The 23,914-nt window shown below is 37.6% G+C and overlaps 1 protein-coding gene across 1 annotated transcript; it reads left to right on the plus strand.

Annotated features, from left to right (window-relative positions):
* Nucleotides 1-8,773: 8,773 nt before the first annotated feature.
* Nucleotides 8,774-23,173, plus strand: LOC127813069 (disease resistance protein RUN1-like). The gene is made up of 5 exons (XM_052353799.1): nucleotides 8,774-9,491; nucleotides 19,634-19,892; nucleotides 20,825-21,217; nucleotides 21,322-22,239; nucleotides 22,330-23,173. The coding sequence occupies exons 1-5, from the start codon at nucleotides 8,944-8,946 to the stop codon at nucleotides 22,987-22,989; spliced, it is 2,778 nt and encodes a 925-aa protein (XP_052209759.1). The 5' UTR covers nucleotides 8,774-8,943; the 3' UTR covers nucleotides 22,990-23,173.
* Nucleotides 23,174-23,914: the final 741 nt, after the last annotated feature.

Here is a 23,914-nt window from a genome sequence, read left to right on the forward strand (position 1 = left end):
AAAGATTGTATCCAACGTCTATAGTATTCGTGACTTGTTAGAATGAAGTTAACGTCTACCATTTCTAACACACTATTTTCACTTTGATGCACAAAATAATAAAAATGTGGCATGTCTTATTATGAACTCTCAGTAGCAAGATAGTTGATTACTCAGTATAAATGGTGATTTCTCGATTCATTTTATTAATTATTTGATTGAAAATGTTTCTCGTTCATTATGATTTCAATATCGTGTATGTTATTAAACTATAGCTCAATTATGATAAATTCTTGTGCGATATGCTAGAAAGAATAATTTGTGCAGTGAAAAAAAAAAAAAAGAATATAGGTAAGAATGTAGGAATGTTAAACACTCACTATAAATTAGTGGATTAAAAAAAATATACAAATAAATAGAAGTGAAAGAACATAAAAAATAAGCAAATACATAAGTGTGAATCAGTTACAAAAAAAAAAAAAACTAAATAATAAAAGAAAAAAAAAACATGTATATCAAACAAATTGCCTAGATATAAATCCAGTAATGTCACGACCCGAAAACTGATATGTCATGACCGGCACTAATTCCTAGGCCCAGCGGCCCCAAAATGGACTAGTAAGCCTCTTCTCTAGCTCGATTTGAATAAAATAATATTACTGACAAGATATAGAACATGAATAAAATACTAATTCACCTTCCAACATAATATCTCAATATTCCATATACAGCAGCTGTACAAAATAAGAATATCTATCACACTGCTGTCAAAAATACATACCCGATCCCGTATCTCGGACCCTTGGCACAATTATATGCCAACAAAAATAAAAGATAAAACATCAGACTCTACAATACGTGTATGTCTCCACAGAGCATCCTATAATACATCCGGAATCAAAAGAGGGTATGATATCATACCAGAAGATTTGCTGGACCAATAATCAAAAGGAGAATTCCCTGAAAATATTTTTAATAAAACAAGGTGAGTCTTGTGGACTCGCGAGTATAAGGTATGTCATGCCCACTAGGAGAGTATACAATAAAATGCTAGGATGATCATCATGAGTATAATAACGTAATAACAGTATAAATAGTGGAGATATGAACCATAAGTTTAAATAATTTGAGGTTTCAAAGGAAAACATAGTGTAGGAAAAATAGGTGCCTAAAGACAACCCCCATAAGTTGTTCCCTACCCACCTAAGTCCCCTATACTTTTGTATGAGATGCATGCACTGATTTCTGAGGACACACTAGTAGAAACTGGCCTAACGCCTACATACACATGCACACAAGTATATATATCGGCACATACATCATCATCACACAATATCATCATAAAGGCCCACGTGATAGCAGTGCTGAAACATACTATCCGTGTCTCTCATGGCCTTGGCATGCTAAGCCTCACAGTACCATGATCTTTTCCTGCTGTGAGTCACCAGGGAATCTACTAGATAGTCCTCTAATAATAATGCAAATGATACCCTAATTTATGCACAAGTCATAATCATTTATCATTTCATGTGGTGCCTAAAATACACCATATTATTCAATATTTCACATTCTCAAAACAAGAAATCAATTAGGGTATCTTTCAGTTTATGTCTCTCCCAGTAGGATGAAAATATTTCATGCAAGTTAGAAACATTTAAGGGTATTTTTCTATGATCCGCATATAAAAATCATGTACGAGTTATGAATATAAAAATTTATACAAGTTTATAATATTTATGAATGAAACAGTATATACGTGCATAATATAAGGTAAACATAACATATCATGTCTATTCGCCTGGGAAACGATGACTCAAGTCCAAGTCTAGGGAGAAGACCGAACAAAATCCTGAGAATCTGAGCCTACAATAAATAGAATGGGGTGGTCACATTTAGGTAACAAGAGTAATGATGAAATGGAATTACCAAAAGCCCTAACCATTACCTAACATCTTGAATTGATTATTTAATACCTTGGCCCGTGCAATATTCAAATCTGGCATCATGGAATTCGTCGAGCTAAGCCATCGACTACGTCATCATGCCTCGCCTTACATGCTACGCGTAAATGTATAGTGGAACTACACACCCACTTATAGGCTGCAATAACATAATATATATATATATATTTATCCATAAACTAGTTTTCTTTTAATATAGATAATATATTTTTTTTTATCTAAATTCCTCCTTTATCAAAAATACATACATATATATATATTTATAACTAAATTGATAAATTTTCTTAAAAACTTAATAATTAATTAATAATTTAATAAATGGTTTAAAAGGAATAAATTGCAATATTCTAGCCTCAGATAAAAGGAATCCATCAGAAATCAAGATTCGAAATAAACCCATGTCATCATCATAGGCTAGCCTAGAATGCACTCGGGGTCAGTCTTACTCGGTCTCGAGTCATCTAATAGGGCTTCGTCCTTAGGACTCCGATCAACAAAATGACTCGCCAATCATATCGCCAATTCTAGGAGACCTAAAGAGAACCCAAATTAGACCAACCTCGATATCTTGAGTAAGACCAACCTAACCAAGTCATCCTAGGTCCACGGACAAGCGACAAAGGAGAACAAGCCAAGTGGGCTAGCCCAAGGGTTGCCACAACTGGGTCAGTCATGCCCAACACATTGGGCCATCCTAAAACCCAATCGGGCCCCGCCATCCTAGGCTAAAACCTAACCCGACATACCCAACCCCAAAAGCCCTCATTTCCTTTTTCCTTATATTTTATTTATTTTTTATTTTTATTTTATTTTATTTTATTTTCTTTCTTTTTCTTTTCTTTTTTCCTTGCCATCAAACTGCTGCCGCCGGCGACCAGCCAAAAATGGCCGACCAATATACCGATACGAAGCCCTCGCTACGAATAACAACATATATTAAAATGAAACCCATCGGACGGTCAGATCTTAATAGATTTGAAAATTAATTTTCGGCCGAAAATAGGGGCAAATCTGGCCGTCGCCGTTTGCCGGCCGCCGGCCATTTTTTCGACGATCAGAAACTACCCCGAGGTGCGCAACACTAAAGAGAGCAACATACCCAAAAATGAGAAAGATCGGACGGCTAGATCTTTGTAGATCTAAAGTCAAAGTCTCGGCTAAAATGGGACAAAACACTGCCAACATCGCCCGCCACCGTGGCCGGCGATTTCCGGCGATCCAAGACCGCCACCCAACTCCCTCAAGCAAACCGACCATCATATCCAAAAATCATAGAAATCCAACGGTTGGATCTTCGTAGATCTAACCTCAAACATTCGGCCAACAAACCCCATCGCGCCTCAACCCTCATTTCACGAAAACACAAGCAAAACAAAAAAAAAAAATGAAGACAAAACACTTACCTCCTTGAAGATTGGGGGCACTTTGATGGTGAAAACGAAGTCGGATCGTCGATCGAACGGTTTGATCGTTTGAAATCGAAGGAAATCCGAGAGGGAGCAAGAGAGAGAGAGAGAGAGAGAGAGAGAGAGAGAGAGAGAGAGAGATTTTTCTGATTTGGGGGGGGGGGCTGCCGAGCGCCTCCCCTTTTCTTTTTATATTTTATATTTTTCATTTTTTATTTAATTAATTATTATATATATAATTTAATTAAATTAATTCATTTTCTTTTTTTGAATCTTTACAAGTAATAACCAAAATATTTAGAAATAAAAAATTAGCAAACCAAGTTTACCTTGCATAAGAAATTATAACAAAAGCCAACAAATAAAATTCAATAGCAATTAACAAAACAACCTCAAAAGTTTTATAGGAATAGGTCATAACAAAAAAAAAAAAAAAATATTGTAATCTGAAACCAATCAAAAAAATTTGTTTTAGTTATCCTCCTTCTTGATCATCGATTGAATCTTCTTAGTTGCATTAGTCAACAAATTGCCAAGGAGAGTCCTTTTGGCAAAACACCCTTCATAGTTTTTCAATATATGTATAACTCACAACCCAACTTCAACAACATAGTAACTTTATCATTAGATGAAGAAATCTAGAATATAATGTCATTAATTAGTACTTATGTCATACATATTAGGAACCCCCAAACTTATTTTACAAATATAGATATTAAATTCTGAAAATTGATGAAGCACATTTTCCTCCTCAATTTCGATCTTTTCGATCTTTCAATAAAGATCAGATTCTTACTGTTGAGAATGGTGGGCATAACATGTTAGAACATGTTTTAGCACATAGTCATTCTTAACATATTGCAAACCTTAAAACCTTAAACACTATACTAACTTGACTTACTTCTAGCATACGCGTGCACTTAAAGATCAAATTAAGGTTAATTACCAACTTCATCACACTAAAAACTTCACTACGTTTACAAATAAAGTTAAAAAATAAAATCATAATATTTAAGTTATATATAAAATATAACATTTAAAATTATAAAAAATAAATTTAAATTAATTAAGCTATATATAAAATAAAGATAATTTAGATAATTAATTAATTATATAAATGATAATAATCAAATTTTCAAAGTTGATTATCTATATATGACTTCACATATTCTTCCTATCAATCAATTACCACATTCAATATTGGTCAAATTTTAAGAAAGCAACAAAAAAAAAAATAATGTTAAAAAATAAAATTATAACATTTAGTTATATATAAAATTATAACATTTAAAATTATAAAAAAATAAATTTAAATTAATTAAACTATATATAAAATAAAGATAATTTAAATAATTAATTAATTATATAAATGATAATAATCAAATTTTCAAAATTAATTATCCATACATGATTTCATATATTCTTCTTGACAATCAATTATCACATTTAAAATAGGTCAAATTTTTAAAAAATCAACAAAAAAAAGTTAAAAAATAAAATTATAACATTTAAGTTATATATAAAATTATAACATTTAAAATTAAAAAAATTAAATTAATTAAATTATATATATAATAAAGATAATTTAAATAATCAATTAATTATATAAATTATAATAATCAAATTTTCAAAATTGATTATCTATACATGATATCACATCTTCTTCCTGACAATTAATTACCACATTCAAGATAAGTCAAAATTTTTAGAAAGCAACAACAAAAAAAAAAAAAATAAAAACTAACTATTAACTGAATAACTTAATGTTAGGACGACTTTTGAAAAATTAAGCTGTTATACAAAATCTGTTCATATTAACATGACTTTACATATTGATTATCCATACATGATTTTATATATTCTTCCTGACAATTAATCACTATATTCAAGATAGGTCAAATTTTTAAGAAAGCAACAAAAAAAAAATTAAAAAAAAAATTATAATATTTAAGCTATATATAAAATTATAACATTTAAAATTATAAAAAAATAAATTTAAATTAATTAAACTATATATATATAAATAAAGATAATTTAAATAATCAATTAATTATAAAAATGATAATAATCAAAATTTTAAAATTAATTATTCATATGTGACTTCACATATTTCTCTTGCTAATAATAAAAATATAAAATATAATAAATTTTTCAAAAAAATATGACAACATATGATAAATATAAATAGCCTATACAAAATATTTTTATTTAAAATTATAAAAAATTAAATTTAAATTAATTAAACTATATATATAAAAAATAAAAATAAATTAAATAATCAATTAATTATATAAATGATAATAATCAAAATTTTAAAATTAATATAACATATTTTTCCTGCCAATAATAAAAATATAAAACATAATAAATTTTTCAAAAGAAATATGAGAACATATGATAAATATAAATAGCCTATACAAAATATTAATTTTGTCAAAATAACTTAAACGATTTATTTAAAAAATAAATTTAAATTAATTAAATTATATATATAATAAAGATAATTTAAATAATTAATTAATTATATAAATTATAATTATCAAATTTTCAAAATTAATTATTTATACATGATTTCACATATTTTTCCTGATAATTAATTACCACATTCAAGATATATAGGTCAAAATTTTTTGAAAGTAACAAAAAAAATAAAGTTAAAAAATAACTATTAATTGGAAAAGTTAATGCTAGAATGACTTCCAAAAAATTAAGTTGTTATACAAAATCTATTCACATTGGCAAACCAAAAACATGATTAAAATAATTAATTGATTGAAAACCAAAAGCTTGGTTAAACTAATTAAATAAATGATAATAATCAATTGAGTTATATATAAAATTATAGCATTTAAAAATTTTAAATTAAACTATAAAATTATATAAAACTATAACATTTAAAATTATAAAAAAATAAATAAATTAAACTATATATAAAATAAAGATAATTTAAATAATCAATTAATTATATAAATAATAATAATCAAATTTTCAAAATTAAAAAATAACTATTAATTAAAAATTTTAATGCTGGGATGACTTCCAAAGAATTAAACTATTACACAAAATCCGTTTATATTGACAAATCAAAAACACGGTTAAAACTAATTGGTTGCAAATAAGAAAATATGGTTAAACTAATTAAATAAATGATAATAATTAATTAATTTATATATAAAATTACAATATTTAAAATTATAATAAAATAAATTAAAATTAATTAAAATATTTATAAGATAAAGATAATTTAAATAATTAATTAATTATATAAATGATAATAATCAAATTTTTGAAATTGATTATTCATACATGACTTCACATCTTTCTCCTAACAATCAATTACCACGTTCAAAACAGGTCAAATTTTTAAGAAAGTAACAAAAAAATAAAGTTAAAAAATAAAATTATAACATTTAAAATTATTAAAATAAATTTAAATTAATTAAACTATATATAAAATAAAGATAATTTAAATAATCAATTAATTATATAAATGACAATAATAAATTTTTTGAAATTGATTATCAATACATGACTTTATATATTTCTCCTGGCAAACAATTACCACATTAAAATTTTTAAAAAAGTAACAAAAAAAATAAAGTTAAAAATTAAAATTACAATATTTAAATTATATATAAAATTATAACATTTAAAATTATAAAAAAATAAATTTAAATTAATTAAACTATATATAAAAATAAAAATAATTTAATTAATCAATTAATTATATAAATGATAATAATCAAATTTTCAAAATTAATTATCTATATATGACTTCAATATTGTAATAAGAGTAAATTATACTCAATATTAGAGGTTTCACCACCTATAATCTCATGTTATAAAAATTACATTGACCTCTACTTCATTAAATGAACGTTAAAAAGTTCGTGTAAGCATATAAGATTTCAGTAGTACTCAATGCAATTGATCGACACGAGATAATTTGTAACATCCCATATTTAGTGATAGGATGGATCAGAATAACTTATCCTAATGGACTTACGCGAACTTCACAGAGGGTTACCCATTCTTGAGCTTCCCCAGCTTAAGCATGCTTAACCCTAGAGTTCTTTGCCTACATTCAACTCAAAAGATATCCAACTAGTGTTATTTCTTCCTTACTTATTCTCGATATATATATATATTACCCTTCTCTGAGCTCTTGGAATATTACATTCTCCCCCCCTTGAGCACATGACGTTCTCATCATGCGACCTTACAACCAATTCCAGATCTTCCCCATTTTGTATGGCTGATGTGGGATTCGCCTAAGGTGCCTAACTACACCCCCTTAGAGACTTAGCATTCTCACTGAGGTTTGCCCCACCATCGCGCTCAGAGGCTTCGGGATCGACTCTGATATCACTTGTAACATCCTGTATCGAATGATAGGAAGGATTGGAACAACTAACCTTATGGGTCTACTGGAACTTCCTAGGGGGTCACCCATCCTTGAGCTTCCCCAGCTCAAGTACGCTTAACCCCAGAGTTTTTTTACCTACATTCAACCCAAAAGATATACAGCTAGTATTGTTTCATTTCTTACTTATTCTCGATATATACTACTTTTATCTAGACTCTTGGGGTATTACATAATTTGATTCAAATATGGTATAAATCATCAACATAATTTTTCAAATTTGTGGAGTATACATAGTCAATATAATTTTTAGAAACATAATAAATACTCCATGTGTTTATATCAAATCAAAGGGACGAAGGATATATCTACTTAAAAATTTAAAATAAAAATAAAAGGCAAAAATTAGACTTCCTACCTTTAAAGTGTAATATAAATACATTATCTCTTAATTTTTAAAAAGGGAAAATAGCAAAAAAATCAAAATCTTTTTTTGAATTTATAAATTTATCCAAACGTTTTAATTTTAATAATTGTATTCCAATTGGCAATTTGATACAATTTTATCTAACACTTGAAATCAATTTAGAATGTGTGTGCCATTGTTGATGTGACACACCATTTATAATAAAAAAATATAAATGAGATTCTTATATACACATATAATAAAATAAAAAATAAAATTTTACATATGGGTTCCACTCATATGCACCATTATAAAGAACTATGATCCTTTGATTCATACAGCACCGCTCCGTCCAGCCCATCCATTTTCTCCTAGACCCCATCTGGCGTAGCACTTCAGCCAGATATTCCCAACTTAACATTTATTAACTAATTTTAACTAATTTGAGAATTTATTTAACGTCACAACAGATTTTAGGGATGGAATTAGCTATCAATTTAAGTTTTTTTAATATTCAATTTTAACTCGGTCAGTGCATTTACTTAACATTTCGTAACTTTTGGGACTTTTTTCCAGCGAAATTTTGCCCCGGTTTCCTGGCAGTTTCCCATTCAATAATATCAGCCAATGTTCTGCTTTGCTTTGGTCGCACGCACCCCCACCCTCCTTATATTTCTCTCGTCTTTCCAGACGACTTCCATCTACTTCAGAGTTGACGATGCTCTTTAGTCTCTACCCGATCGTTCTGATGATAAATCCAAGTGGTAAGACTTTGATTGATCTCCAGTTTTCTCCAACACAGCCATTCTTCTCTGCTCCCTCTGTTCAATGACTACTACTACAAGAGCCAAAGAGCCCACCTCCTCCTCTTTCACTTCTCGGAGCAGCAGCAGCTATGACGTGTTCTTGAGCTTCAGAGGCGAGGACACTCGCTGGACCTTCGCCGACCACCTCTATACGGCTCTTAGGAACGCCGGATTTCGCACCTTCAGAGACGATGATGAAATCCAAAGAGGAGAAAGCATCATCGTTGAGCTGCAAAGGGCAATCGAAGAGTCGAGGGTTTCAATTGTTGTCTTGTCCAGAAACTACGCGTCTTCAACCTGGTGCCTCGATGAGCTTGAGATGATCCTCGGAAGACGACGAAGGAGGGACTCTGGGCACGTGGTTCTGCCGGTGTTCTACGGCGTGGATCCGTCGGAGGTCAGGAAACAAAAGGGAGTTTATGCGGAGGCATTTGCGAGGCATGAAGAGCGATTCAAGTTCGACGTGGGAGAGGGTGAAGCAGCAAAGGGGTGGAAGGAGAAATTGAAGTGGTGGAGGGAAGCGCTAGAGGAAGTTGCTGGTTTAGCAGGAATGCCAGATGGAATTGATAGGTAACCGTTTGCCTCCCACTTCTTTGTCCATAGTTGTGAATGGACTGTAATTTAATTACAATATTAATTAAATATTCTAAGGAGAAAAAATATATCAAAAAAAGTAAATTTGACTAATCATAATGGTAAAAATATTAATTGAAACAATTTGCCATTGTAAAATTTCTAATTTTTTTTAAAAATTTTAAAATTTAAGATCAATATCATTAAAATTGTAATATTACAATATCACGAATATAATTTTGGTAGTTTTTATATTGTAATATTATCAAATTAATTAGATCATAATAATTATAATATAGCAATATAAAATTATATAACTAGCAATATCATAAATGGTGTATTAATTAGATCATAACTATAATATAGCTAATTCCCCTACGGACACTGCTTGTGATGCAATGTCTTTACAAGAAGACATATTCTATTAGAAATAGAGTCCATTAACGTTCTAAAAGATAATGGATTCAAGTGTGAAACGTATCTTATTTTTGAAAAATGAAATTCCTTGTCATTTAATAGGGTTCTTTTGCCATCTGATTTCTTTGATTTATTTTATTTTTCCATTATTCTTTTCATATTTTGGCATCATCTTAATGGTATTAATTTTAAGTTCAAACGAATGCAGTTTTTCCGTGGACCATGATAATTTTCATAATGTGTTAGTGTAAGCACCCTCTCCCGGATATCCCAACCGCCCGATCAATCCGAACGAGAGCGCCTACATAAGAGAAGAGAAACAAACACAAGACAAAAATACCCTGGCATGTATACATACGACAAATACAACAGCGGAAGCAAAACAATATACATGCACGCCTACAAGTACCCTGCTGGAACAGCAGTCAAGGAGTATATGAGAATATACAGACACCTGTGCCAACGATAAAAGATACAAGGAACAACCGGGCACAGTCAAAAATGAGAGTCAAAAACTTCTAACAAAACATCAGAGAAAGCAGGGGTAGCTAACTGTACACCCTACTGACACGGCTGACTGCTAGGTGGTACGGTCCTCGCCCTCGACTTTAGCCTTACCCTTACCTGGAATGATGAAAAGCAAGGTGAGTCGCAAGACTCAGCAAGTTTATATAATAAGGAAGGCTGTAAACGAAACAGAAGAGGATATCATCCCAAATATAAACCCACATGTACACACAAGCCATGTGACGTAACAACACAACAGTGCACAATAATAAAACACATACCGGACCTCGGGCCCACATAAAACACCTGGCACCCGAGTCCCATACCAACCTGCCGCTGCCCTGGACGGTAACAACTACCTCCAGCAAACCTGTGCGCACTGTCCCAGGGCGGTACTCCCGTCACCCGTATCCCTGCCGGTACTCCCGACAGCCGAGCCATAGGCTCCCTCGAAACGGTACTCCCGTTCGAGAACTAATATCTACCAGTAACCATGCAATGCATATAAAATGCAAGGCGTAATGAGCATCAACGTGATACTAGGCGCCCATACATCCAGGCATCAGGCCATGCTCCGCCCACGTAGTAAATCACACGCGATGCATATTCCCGTGCTGGATGCAATCTAACCAATCTAAAATGTTCGTGATCAAGCATAACCAAATCATGATGATCCCATCATGCAGCCCGTACCCATGTGCATATCAAACCATGCAACAAAAATAAAATAATCAGGCATGCTATAATCACATAACGGTAGAGCTAGTCGGCAATGTCTGACACCGGTCAGCGGTCGGTGACCAGGAGAGATCATCTAACGGCCTAAAATAGACCGTACAACAGTCACACCGTCACCATACAACTAACCCTTGCCCCCACTGCCCAACCACTCTAGCCAATAAATAACCGGAAGTCAAATAATAATACCCGACAGCTAAGAACCTAGCCCCGGGTGAGTACGACACCATTCCCATAGGCTTGGGGGTGATACAAACCCCCGTAGACAACCAACGAATAATGCCCTCGAAACCAGGTTAATAAATTAAATTATTAAACACACCGTTTAAATTTCATAATCTATTAACAGTCAAATCCAATGAAGGGAGGTCAAATAAATTTATATCGAAAGAATCGACAATGAGGGTATAAAGAACTTGCCTTTCCGGAGATAGCCTTAAGCTCAATTTGACCAAACACGGTCAAAGTTATACAAATTGCAATATTCCATTTATTGACAAAATTAATAAAATTGGGCCCCAAATAAAATTTCAACCTCAGAAATTATTAATTACTAAGTTAATTACATACCTAGATAATTAAATCAGGGATTAAACGGGGTTTAATCTGATTTTTTGAAGCCCAATTTCTCAATTTTTTTCTTGTTCGCGAGCTGCTGCTTCTGCAATTTTTTTTACTGAAAAGGAAAGAAGAAAACGCCCGAAATCGGGCTCAATTTCGCGCAAAAAAGGGGGTAGGGGGCGGCGCCACGTGGCAGCGCTGGAGCGGCTGCTGGGGAGGCCACCGCCTCCTTCGAAACGACGTCGTTTCGACGTCCTTGGGCTGATTAAAAATCAGCCCAAAATCCACCCCTCGCGCACGTCTGCCCGCGGACTCGAAGCCGCGTCCACCGCCTGGCCGTCTCGCGCACGAACCGCCCGCGCCCACGCCCACATCTAACCTATATATAACTTAGGTTATATTTAATGTGATTTTTGCCCCTTTCCTTGAATCACGCCAGCAACCCCTATCTTCATTTAATTACACAATCACCCACTAAATTAATTACAGAAATACCCGAACTTTCTGAAAATCACACAAATTAATTTGTTTTAATTTTTTTCTTTTTCCAGAAATCCCTAAATAACAAAATTAGTTATCCTAACTTCTTATTTCCATAAAATCATATAATTAAATTTTTATTTAACCACAACCAATTATTTTACCATTTCTTTTAATTTAAATTACCCCAAAATTAATTTAATTTGTTAAATACGGGCGTTACAAATCCTCCCCCCCTAAAAAGAATTTCGTCCTCGAAATTCGTACCTGGCTAGGCAAACAACTGAGGATGAAGTCGCCTCATCTCCTCCTCTAGCTCCCAAGTAGCCTCCTCAGGGGTATGTCGCTGCCACTGGACCTTCACATAGGGAATCATACGGTTACGGAGCACTTTCTCTTTCTGATCCACAATGCTAGCAGGCAACTCGGCATATGACGCATCCTCTTGTACTACGAGCGGATGGTAATCGATAACATGTCCGGGATCTGCCACATACTTGCGAAGCATAGAAACATGAAAAACATCATGTACGTGGGCTAACTGAGGGGGTAAGGCTAACCGGTAAGCCAACGGTCCGATTCGCTCAAATATCTCAAACGGTCCCACATAACGAGGACTCAACTTGCCAGATACTCCAAAGCGTCGAACACCCCTAATCGGCATAACCCGAAGAAAAACATGATCACCCACCTCAAACTCCAAATCCCGGCGTCGTCTGTCAGCATAACTCTTCTGACGGTCCTGAGCTGCCTTCATCCTAGTCCGAATCAACTGGATCTTCTCTGATGTCTGCTCTACCAACTCCGGCCCAAGCAATGCTCGCTCCCCAATCTCGGTCCAGCAAAGCGGTGATCTACATGGTCGCCCGTACAACGCCTCAAATGGTGCCATCCCAATACTGGCCTGGAAGCTATTATTGTAGGCAAACTCCACTAACGACAAATGATCATCCCAGCTCCCATAGAAATCCAATACACAGGCGCGGAGCATATCTTCCAAAGTCCGTATGGTCCGCTCCGACTGCCCGTTAGTCTGAGGGTGGAAGGCTGTACTGAAAGTCAACTGAGTCCCCATAGCACTCTGCAACGCTTCCCAAAATCGTGAGGTAAATCGAGGATCCCTATCTGACACAATGCTAGCTGGGACTCCATGCAGTCTCACCACCTCGTCAATATATAACGTGGCCAGTCGATGAATAGGATAGGTTTTCTTGACAGGTAAGAAGTGCGCTGTTTTAGTCAATCGATCGATAATCACCCATATCGAATCGAATCCTCGAATAGATCGTGGCAATCCTGAGACAAAATCCATAGCTATGCGCTCCCATTTCCACTCCGGCACGGATAAAGGTCGTAACAATCCCGCGGGCCTCTGGTGCTCAGCTTTGACTTGCTGGCACACTAAACATCGGGATACAAACTCTGCTACGCTCCTCTTCATGCCACTCCACCAATATTGGCGTCGTAAACCCTGATACATCTTCGTCGCCCCAGGGTGGATAGTATAGGGAGAACGATGAGCTTCCTCTAGGATCCTCTGCCTGATATCACTGTCACTCGGCACACAAATCCGCCCACGGAACAATAGCAAGCCATCGTCCCTCTGGCTGTACCCCAATGGACCAAATCTCTCCATATCAGCCATAATCGCGCTAAGCTCCACATCCTGTCGCTGTCGATCGCGAATCTGACCCTCAAGATCCGAATGGATACTCATGGCAGCACAATAGAGTGTAAGATTATCTGATGCCACTGAGATAGTAAGATCACTCATCTGCTCCAATAAGAACCACTCCTGTACCATCATAGCTGCAGCTGATACTCCACGACGACTCAATGCATCTGCAACTACATTGGCTTTACCTGGATGATAGAGGATCTCGCAATCATAATCTTTAAGCAGCTCTAACCAACGGCGTTGTCTCATATTGAGTTCCCTCTGTGAAAAGAGGTACTTAAGGCTCTTGTGATCAGTGTAAATTTGAACTCTCTCACCAAAAAGATAATGCCTCCAAATCTTCAAGGCAAACACTACAGCCGCTAACTCCAGATCATGTGTAGGGTAATTCTCCTCGTGCCTCTTCAACTGTCTGGATGCATAAGAATTCACTCGGCCGTCCTGCATCAAAACACATCCCAACCCTGCATACGAGGCATCACTATATACAGTAAATAACTCACCACACCTGGGTATCGTCAGTACTAGCGCCGAAGTCAAACGCCGCTTCAACTCCTGGAAAGACCTCTCACAAGACTCGTCCCAAATAAATCTGACGCTTTTCCTCGTCAACTTCGTCATGGGTGATGCAAGCCGTGCAAAGCCTTTTATAAATCGTCGATAATAACCAGCAAGGACAAGAAAACTCCGAATCTCCGTCACTGTCATCGGTCTCGGCCAATCCATCACGGCTCTAGTCTTTTTTGGGTTTACCGAGATACCCTCACCTGAGACCACGTGTCCCAAGAAAACGACTCGGGTCTGCCAAAACTCACATTTCGAAAACTTGGCATATAACTGCTCCTCTCTGAGCTTCTGCAAAACCACGCTCAGATGTGCCTCGTGTATCTCAGGGCTCGGTGAGTAAATCAGGATGTCGTCAATGAAAACTATGACAAAAGAGTCCAAGTACTCCTTGAATACTCTGTTCATCAGATCCATAAATACTGCAGGTGCATTGGTCAGTCCAAATGGCATGACCACAAACTCGTAATGGCCGTAACGTGTACGAAATGCGGTCTTCGCAATATCCTCATCTCTGACTCGCACCTGATGATAACCTGACCGCAAATCTATTTTGGAAAACACTGATGCACCACGCAATTGATCTAGTAAATCATCCACACGGGGTAAGGGGTACTTATTCTTAATTGTTACCTGATTAAGCTGCCGGTAGTCTATACACAGTCGCATAGACCCATCTTTCTTACGCACAAATAATACTGGAGCCCCCCATGGCGATGTGCTCGGTCGAATAAACCCCATCTCCAAAAGATCTTGCAATTGCACCTTAAGTTCTTTTAATTCATTAGCAGCCATACGGTAAGGAGTCTTGGAAATAGGCTGTGTACCTGGCATCAGATCGACTGCAAAATCAATCTCTCGGTACGGTGGTAGTCCCGGTAACTTATCTGGGAACACATCTGGAAAGTCTCGCACCACAGGATAGGCAGCCAACTCCTTCTTCTCCCCAGCTATCACAGTCACAAATGCAAAATAGGCTTCACACCCACGTCGTATAAGCCTCTCGACGTGCATAACCGATATCATCGGTGTAGTCACCACGGGCTTCACACCCCGGTATGTAACAACTGGTCTCTCCGGGTGCTCAAATGAAATCACCTTCCGACGGCAATCAACTCGAGCATAGTGCCGTGAGAGCCAATCCATACCCAACAGTAAATCAAAATCCTGGATCGCCAAAACAATAAGATCCCCCAAAAATGCCTGGTCATGAATCCCTATCTCGCAATCCCTGACCATCTCACTCCCCAACAATACCATCCCTCCCAGTGTCGAAACAGATAAATCATAAGGTAAGGGGGTACACGGGATCGGGATCTTATGCAACAAATGGGGTACTATGAAAGAGTGGGTAGAACCTGTATCAAATAAAGCACGTACATCGTGACCATGAAGAGAAAGTATACCTTGTACCGTATCACTGCCCTCAGCTGCCTCGGCGGCTGTCACCGCAAACGCCTTCCCTTGCATCTGTACTCTCTCTGTGGGCCCTGGGCGATGTGCTGCTGGTAGGGGTAGTGGTGCTCCTGGACCCGGTGCCCTAGGTGTAAACTGTCTCTGAACTGGTCTGGGTCCCACACCTCCTGTCAGTGGCCCTCCAATCTGTGGTGGCTGGGTGCACACGTTCGAATGATGGCCCCTCTGTCCACAACGAAAGCAAATGACATCCTGCCCTGTGGTCGGTGTAGCTGGTGGGGCCGGTGTAGCCGGTCTGGGCCCCTGTGGACAGTCCCTCTTCAAATGTCCCGGCTGACCACAGCGATAACACACGTCCCGACGAACATCCGGGCACTGACCCTGGTGTCTCTGTCCGCACTACCGGCACTGTGGAAGCCCAAAACTCTTACTGCCCGCATCCCACTTCCTTTTCTTACTGCTACTCCCAGCACTCTTCATGACTGACTGATCTGATCGAGCTTCCAATCAGTCTCGCTCCACTGCGTGGGCTCGCTGTACAGCTGTAGGAAAGTCGGGTGCCTCGATACCAGCCATGGCGTGACGAATCTCTGGTCGTAGCCCCCTCTAAAATTTGCTGACTCTGCGAGACTCAGGGGTCACTAGCTCTGGAGCATAACGAGATAACGCCACAAAATCAGTCTCGTACTGTGTGACTGTCTTGCTTCCCTGCTGTAAGTCAACAAACTCGAACACCTTTTGTTCTCTGACCCAAGCCGGTATATAAGTCTCATTGAACGCCGCGACAAACTGTGTCCATGTCGGGCCCCCATCACCATATCGTTGTCTGGTGGTCTCCCACCATCGCTCGGCGTCTCCTCGCAACAGGAAGGTTCCCAGTCGAACTCTATGGGCCTCTGCACAGCCTATAGATCGTAAATGCTTCTCCACAGCCAATAGCCAATCCTCGGCCTCTGTCGTATCGGCGCCTCCACTAAACTCTGGTGGACGTAGGGCCATAAAGTCTTTAAGTAATGCGGCACCAGAACTATCCCCTGCTCCCGGTGCACCTGAATGTGACGCCTGGGCCGTAGCGGTCCTACCATCACGACTGCGCTCCTGACGTAACTGAGATGCCGCCAGTACGTCCACGGCCCGTAGAAGACCTGCCAATGTCTCCTGCACGTCCGGAGGCCCTGGCTGTCTCTCATCTCCTGTATCTGTCGCCTGTACCTCAGGAGTAGGAACAAGGTGCCCTCTACCTCGCATCGGTGGTCTACCACGACCTCGTCCACGACGTGCGTCCATAAGTCCTACATAACCAAAATCAATTAGAATGCATTTCGGAATTAGGGACACGACCTGACACTCTAACTCTACCTAACAGCCTTGGTGTACAGTTACTTGTCCCCCAAATTGACTCAATGACGCTCTGATACCAACATTGTAAGCACCCTCGCCCGGATATCCCAACCGCCCGATCAATCCGAACGAGAGCGCCTACATAAGAGAAGAGAAACAAACACAAGACAAAAATACCCTGGCATGCATACATACGACAAATACAACAGCGGAAGCAAAACAATATACATGCACTCCTACAAGTACCCTGCTGGAACAGCAGTCAAGGAGTATATGAGAATATACAGACACCTGTGCCAACAATAAAAGATACAAGGAACAACCGGGCACAGTCAAAAATGAGAGTCAAAAACTTCTAACAAAACATCAGAGAAAGCAGGGGCAGCTAACTGTACACCCTACCGACACGGCTGGCTGCTAGGTGGTACGGTCCTCGCCCTCGACTTTAGCCTTACCCTTACCTGGAATGATGGAAAGCAAGGTGAGTCGCAAGACTCAGCAAGTTTATATAATAAGGAAGGCTGTAAACGAAACAGAAGAGGATATCATCCCAAATATAAACCCACATGTACACACAAGCCATGTGACGCAACAACACAACAGTGCACAATAATAAAACACATACCGGACCTCGGGGCCCACATAAAACACCTGGCACCCAAGTCCCATACCAACCTGCCGCTGCCCTGGACGGTAACAACTACCTCCAGCAAACCTGTGCGCACTGTCCCAGGGCGGTACTCCCGTCACCCGTATCCCTGCCGGTACTCCCGACAGCCGAGCCATAGGCTCCCTCGAAACGGTACTCCCGTTCGAGAACTAATATCTACCAGTAACCATGCAATGCATATAAAATGCAAGGCGTAATGAGCATCAACGTGATACTAGGCGCCCATACATCCAGGCATCAGGCCATGCTCCGCCCACGTAGTAAATCACACGCGATGCATATGCCCGTGCTGGATGCAATCTAACCAATCGAAAATGTTCGTGATCAAGCATAACCAAATCATGATGATCCCATCATGCAGCCCGTACCCATGTGCATATCAAACCATGCAACAAAAATAAAATAATCAGGCATGCTATAATCACATAACGGTAGAGCTAGTCGACAATGTCTGACACCGGTCAGTGGTCGGTGACCAGGAGAGATCATCTAACGGCCTAAAATAGACCGTACAACAGTCACACCGTCACCATACAACTAACCCTTGCCCCCACTGCCCAACCACTCTAGCCAATAAATAACCGGAAGTCAAATAATAATACCCGACAGCTAAGAACCTAGCCCCGGGTGAGTACGACATCATTCCCATAGGCTTGGGGGTGATACAAACCCCCGTAGGCAACCAACGAATAATACCCTCGAAACCAGGTTAATAAATTAAATTATTAAACACACCGTTTAAATTCCATAATCTATTAACAGTCAAATCCAATGAAGGGAGGTCAAATAAATTTATATCGAAAGAATCGACAATGAGGGTATAAAGAACTTGCCTTTCCGGAGATAGCCTTAAGCTCAATTTGACCAAACGCGGTCAAAGTTATACAAACTGCAATATTCCATTTATTGACAAAATTAATAAAATTGGGCCCCAAATAAAATTTCAACCTCAGAAATTATTAATTACTAAGTTAATTACATACCTAGATAATTAAATCAGGGATTAAACGGGGTTTAATCTGATTTTTTGAAGCCCAATTTCTCAATTTTTTTCTTGTTCGCGAGCTGCTGCTTCTGCAATTTTTTTTACTGAAAGGAAAGAAGAAAACGCCCGAAATCGGGCTCAATTTCGCGCAAAAAAGGGGGCAGGGGGCGGCGCCACGTGGCAGCGCTGGAGCGGCTGCTGGGGAGGCCACCGTCTCCTTCGAAACGAAGTCGTTTCGACGTCCTTGGGCTGATTAAAAATCAGCCCAAAATCCACCCCTCGCGCACGCCTGCCCGCGGACTCGAAGCCGCGTCCACCGCCTGGCCGTCTCACGCACGAACCGCCCGCGCCCACGCTCACATCTAACCTATATATAACTTAGGTTATATTTAATGTGATTTTCTCCCCTTTCCTTGAATCACGCCAGCAACCCCTATCTTCATTTAATTACACAATCACCCACTAAATTAATTACAGAAATACCCGAACTTTCTGAAAATCACACAAATTAATTTGTTTTAATTTTTTTCTTTTTCCAGAAATCCCTAAATAACAAAATTAATTATCCTAACTTCTTATTTCCATAAAATCATATAATTAAATTTTTATTTAACCACAACCAATTATTTTACCATTTCTTTTAATTTAAATTACCCCAAAATTAATTTAATTTGTTAAATACGGGCGTTACAGTTAGTTTTTCGTAGAGAAAATTTTAATTTATTTATCAGATGCTTAGCGATTGATGAGCTATCACTTTCTGTATGGATTGCAAATTATAGGTACGAGTCAAAGCTTATCCAAAAAATTATCAAGGAAGTTGAAGACAAGCTAAGCCGGCCAAGAGTTTTGAATGTTGCCCCTTACCCCATTGGACTAGATTCCCGTGCTGAAAGCATTAATTTGTGGTTACAAGATGGAGGGCTTGATGTTAGACTTATTGCCATTTGTGGGATGGGTGGAATTGGCAAGACAACCATTGCTAAATTTGTGTACAACTTAAACTCCTCAAAATTTGAAGGTAGCAGCTTCCTAGCAAATGTAAGAGAAATTTCTGGACAACAAAACAGTTTAATTCGTTTACAAAGTCAACTTCTTTCAGATATTCTGAGCAGAAGAGAGGTAGAAATACGCAATGTTGATGAAGGGGTTCTTAAGATTAAAGAAGTTATTGGCCGTAAAAAAGTTCTTATAATTCTTGATGATGTTGATAAATGGGAACAATTAGATGCAGTCTTTGGAATTAAGGATTGGCTTTCTCCAGGTAGTAAATTGATCATAACTACTAGACATGAGCAATTAGTAAGAGCTCATGAGTGTTGGAAAGTACACAAGGTAGAAAAGTTGGATCACGACGAATCCCTACAGCTTTTCAGTTGGTATGCCTTTGGACAAAGCCATCCTATTGATGGTTATTTGATAGACTCAAAAAAGGCAGTGGATTATTGCGGAGGGATTCCATTGGCTGTTAAAATTTTGGGTCGTTTCCTATCTGGCACAAGTTTAGATGTGTGGAAAAGTCAACTACAAAAATTAATAGCAATTCCTCACAATGAAATCCTTGAAATACTCAAATTAAGTTACGACTCTTTACAAGATGACCACGACAAAAATTTATTCCTCGATATTGCTTGCTTCTTTGTCGGAGGGGACATAGACACCACAATTACAATCCTAAAGGGCTGTTATGATTTCGCATTGGCTGGAATTCAAAATCTTATTGATAGAAATATGTTAACCATTGAACATAATCGATTGGTGATGCATCAATGGATTCAGGAAATGGGAAGGGAAATTGTCCGGCAAAAATCACCTGAAGAGTTAGGAGAACGCAGCAGGCTCTGGAATCACAAGGATTCCTTGAGTGTCTTAAAGGGAAAAACTGTATGAATTAACTATACTTATTTATTTTGTACGTATTTGTGAAAAGATGCTATTTATTTATCAATGCTCCCCCTTCTTTTCTTTGTCAGGGCACAAGAAAAATCAGAGGCCTTGTTCTTGACATGCATTTCTTGAAGGAAGATGAGTCTGAGTGGAATAGCTTTGGGCCCAACAGCTGCTCTAAAAAGGGGAAGAGATTTCCCTTTAGTATCTTCTTTGGTTTCCCTTTGGGCATTGCCACAAAAAATTCAAATGTAGCTTTTTTGGAAGGTGATGCATTTTCAAGGATGTCCAATCTACAACTTCTACAGATTAGTCATGTACAATTATTTGGAAACTATGAAAATTTCCCCAAAGGATTGAGGTGGTTGCATTGGTCTCATTTCCCTTTACAAATGATACCCAATGATTTTCCTTTGGACAAGCTGGTTGCTCTTGAAATGCCTTATAGCTGCTTGAAAAAGGTTTTGAATGGAGCCAAGGTTTGTTTCCTATTTCCTTTTCTTTTTATTTCTTCTATTAATTTGTATTTTCATTAGATTTTTAATCAAATTATTAATATTTGTTCTCTCTTGTTGTTTTACAGTTCCTCCGATTACTAAAAATCCTTAATCTAAGTCATTCCCATTATTTTGTTGAGACTCCTGATTTCTCAAGATTGCCGAATCTCAAGAGACTTATACTTGAAAATTGTACTAGGTTGGTTAAGGTTGATGAATCGATTGGATGCCTAGAAAGACTTGTTTTCTTAAACTTGAGAAATTGTCAAAGCTTGAGGGAGCTTCCACAAACCTTTTATAAGCTAAAATCTCTGGCAACACTTGACCTTAGCGGTTGCTTAAATCTTGGAAATTTTTCAGCAGAGCTGGGTAATATGAATTCTTTGGCAGTGCTTCTACCAGATGGAACTGCAATAAATCCATTATTCTCTATCACTTGGAAGGTGAAAGCATGGCTTTTGTCTTCATGGCCTTGGCCACTAAATCCAAGAAGTCGGCCAGAATTTTCATGGGTTTCTTTTCCAGAGTCTTTGGTAGGTTTAAGTCTTGCAAATTGCAATCTGTCTGATGACAGTTTCCCTAGGGATTTTAGCAGCCTATCCTCATTGCGGAAGTTGAATTTGAGCGAGAATCCGATTCGTAGCCTCCCAAATTGCATTAGGGATCATTTTGGGCTCAAGAGTCTATGGTTACACTCATGCCCAAGGCTTTTGACACTTGACGGGCTGCCTAAAAGTTTAGAAGATGTGCAGGTTGATGGATGTAAATTATTGGAAAAAATAAGCTTTGACTCAGCAGATTTTACCGGAAAAATTTTAACTTATCGTCATTGCCGGAGGCTAGTTGAGATTTCTGGTTTATACAAGGTAAAACCCTTAGAAAGTGATGATGCAGAGCTAATTAACAATTTGGGCTTTTGTGACTTCTTCGAAGGCATGGGAAAATCATATATAGAGTTTTCATCAATCTCTGCATCACATGAAACGTGGATGTCTCCTCCCCTAGTGCGCGTTCTCTCTCTCTCTCTCTCTCTCTCTCTCTCTCTCTCATGGGGCTGTATATTACTGTTTAACTTATGTTGTTTTTTTGTATAGGGATTACACCAGCCTTGTACAATTTGCACTTATGTTCGTGGAAGCAAGATGCCTATCAGATTCAATCTTAAGAATGTAGGATCCTCAATATCTTTTACCGTGCCTTCCGATGCTAATTTCAGAACTCAAGGATTGTCTGTATGTTCTGTTTATGCTGAATCTAATGATTATCGGTTTGAAGAACAATACTTACGCACAATTATCAGTAATGCAACCAAACAAGTGAAATGGAGCTATTGCCCAGAACTTTTGGGTTTTCCACTAAATGAAGACGACGTGACGTGGTTAAGTTATTGGAAGTTAGAGGATCAGTTGGAAGGTGGAGATGAAGTGAATATTTCAGTTACAAGTGATCGTTATCATGAAGTTAAGGAGGTTGGGGTTTATATTGTGTACAAGGAGGAGGCAGAAGAAAAGAAGACCACACAATCTCTTAGTTTAGAAGTTCCCCAACAAATTCATCCATATGGGAATGTAGTTCCTGATTTTTGTAAAGGGGATTGTGAGGACTGCAAGAAGTTTCCAATGCCTAGAGATCCAGCAAGCACTAGATTCATTCTTCCTGCTGATCGTTGCTCTGAGGTTACGTTGAAAATGTGCACGGGCCCTGCAATTACCATTTGGCCACGTCTTGGTTTCATTTTTGATACAGGGCATTGATTTCATTTTTGAGACAGGGCATGACGGTAAAAAATGATTGTGATGGGCCCACTAAATAAATCATAAGTTTTTTTTTTCTTAAATACTATTTCATGTCTGTTTAGTTTAAGATGAAACTACTCTTACCATTGATGGAATTATTCTATCCTACCAATCAAATAATGATGGGAGAAAGTGGGCTTCACGTTCATGCTGCAGCTTGTGTATAATAAAGTGGGTAATTCGTTTATAATATATTAATAAATTTATTTATAATTTTATAAATATATTATTTGAACATAAATACATGCATATATTATATATACACGTCATATATATTATTTAAATAAAAAATATGTATATAAACATATCATCGTTATGTTAAATTTGATTGATTTGAGTAGAGTCTCCCATCTCCAAGAAAACTCATTTTGGCAGTCTCACTATCTCCTAGGTTTCTTTGCCTGTTCCGATCATTTCCTTTCCCTCCTTTCTCTTCCTTTTGTTGCCTGGTCCTTCCTCTTCTTCTCCAATAAAGAGATAGTCTGTCTGCACATGTTCTGTTCCTTTTGCACTGGGTAGGGACGATGATACTCCAACAATTACAGACTGTTGCTGCTATTGGGAAGAAACGAAAAGGAGACTAGTGACTCAATCATGGCCACCACTGCCTCGTCGATTGTCGACCACCTCTGCATCTTCCCTCTCCGCCGTTGCACACCACTCCTTCTAGTGTGTTTTTTGTTTTGATAAAGCTTGTCAACCGAATGTACGAACCAAGCTCAGGTTTGTCGAGTCGAGCTACCAACAATCTCATTTATAAGAAATTTTATATATTGTAAAAGGATATAATAAATTGTACACCCATAAAAAGCAGTTAAAATACAAGTACATCAAATGTCATTCCTCCTTGATAAACCTTGAGCTAATAATACTGATAGGTTGG

This window comes from Diospyros lotus, chromosome 11 (genome assembly GCF_014633365.1).
Source record: "Diospyros lotus cultivar Yz01 chromosome 11, ASM1463336v1, whole genome shotgun sequence".
Taxonomy (NCBI): domain Eukaryota; kingdom Viridiplantae; phylum Streptophyta; class Magnoliopsida; order Ericales; family Ebenaceae; genus Diospyros; species Diospyros lotus.

Excerpts from the sequence above, each read along its gene's own strand:
- LOC127813069 (XM_052353799.1), top strand. The coding sequence starts at position 8,944 with ATGACTACTACTACAAGAGCCAAAGAGCCCACCTCCTCCTCTTTCACT. Across the intron at positions 9,492-19,633 it reads ATGCCAGATGGAATTGATAG|GTACGAGTCAAAGCTTATCC; the intron begins GTAACCGTTTGC and ends TGCAAATTATAG. Across the intron at positions 19,893-20,824 it reads GTAGCAGCTTCCTAGCAAAT|GGCACAAGAAAAATCAGAGG; the intron begins GTAAGAGAAATT and ends TTTCTTTGTCAG.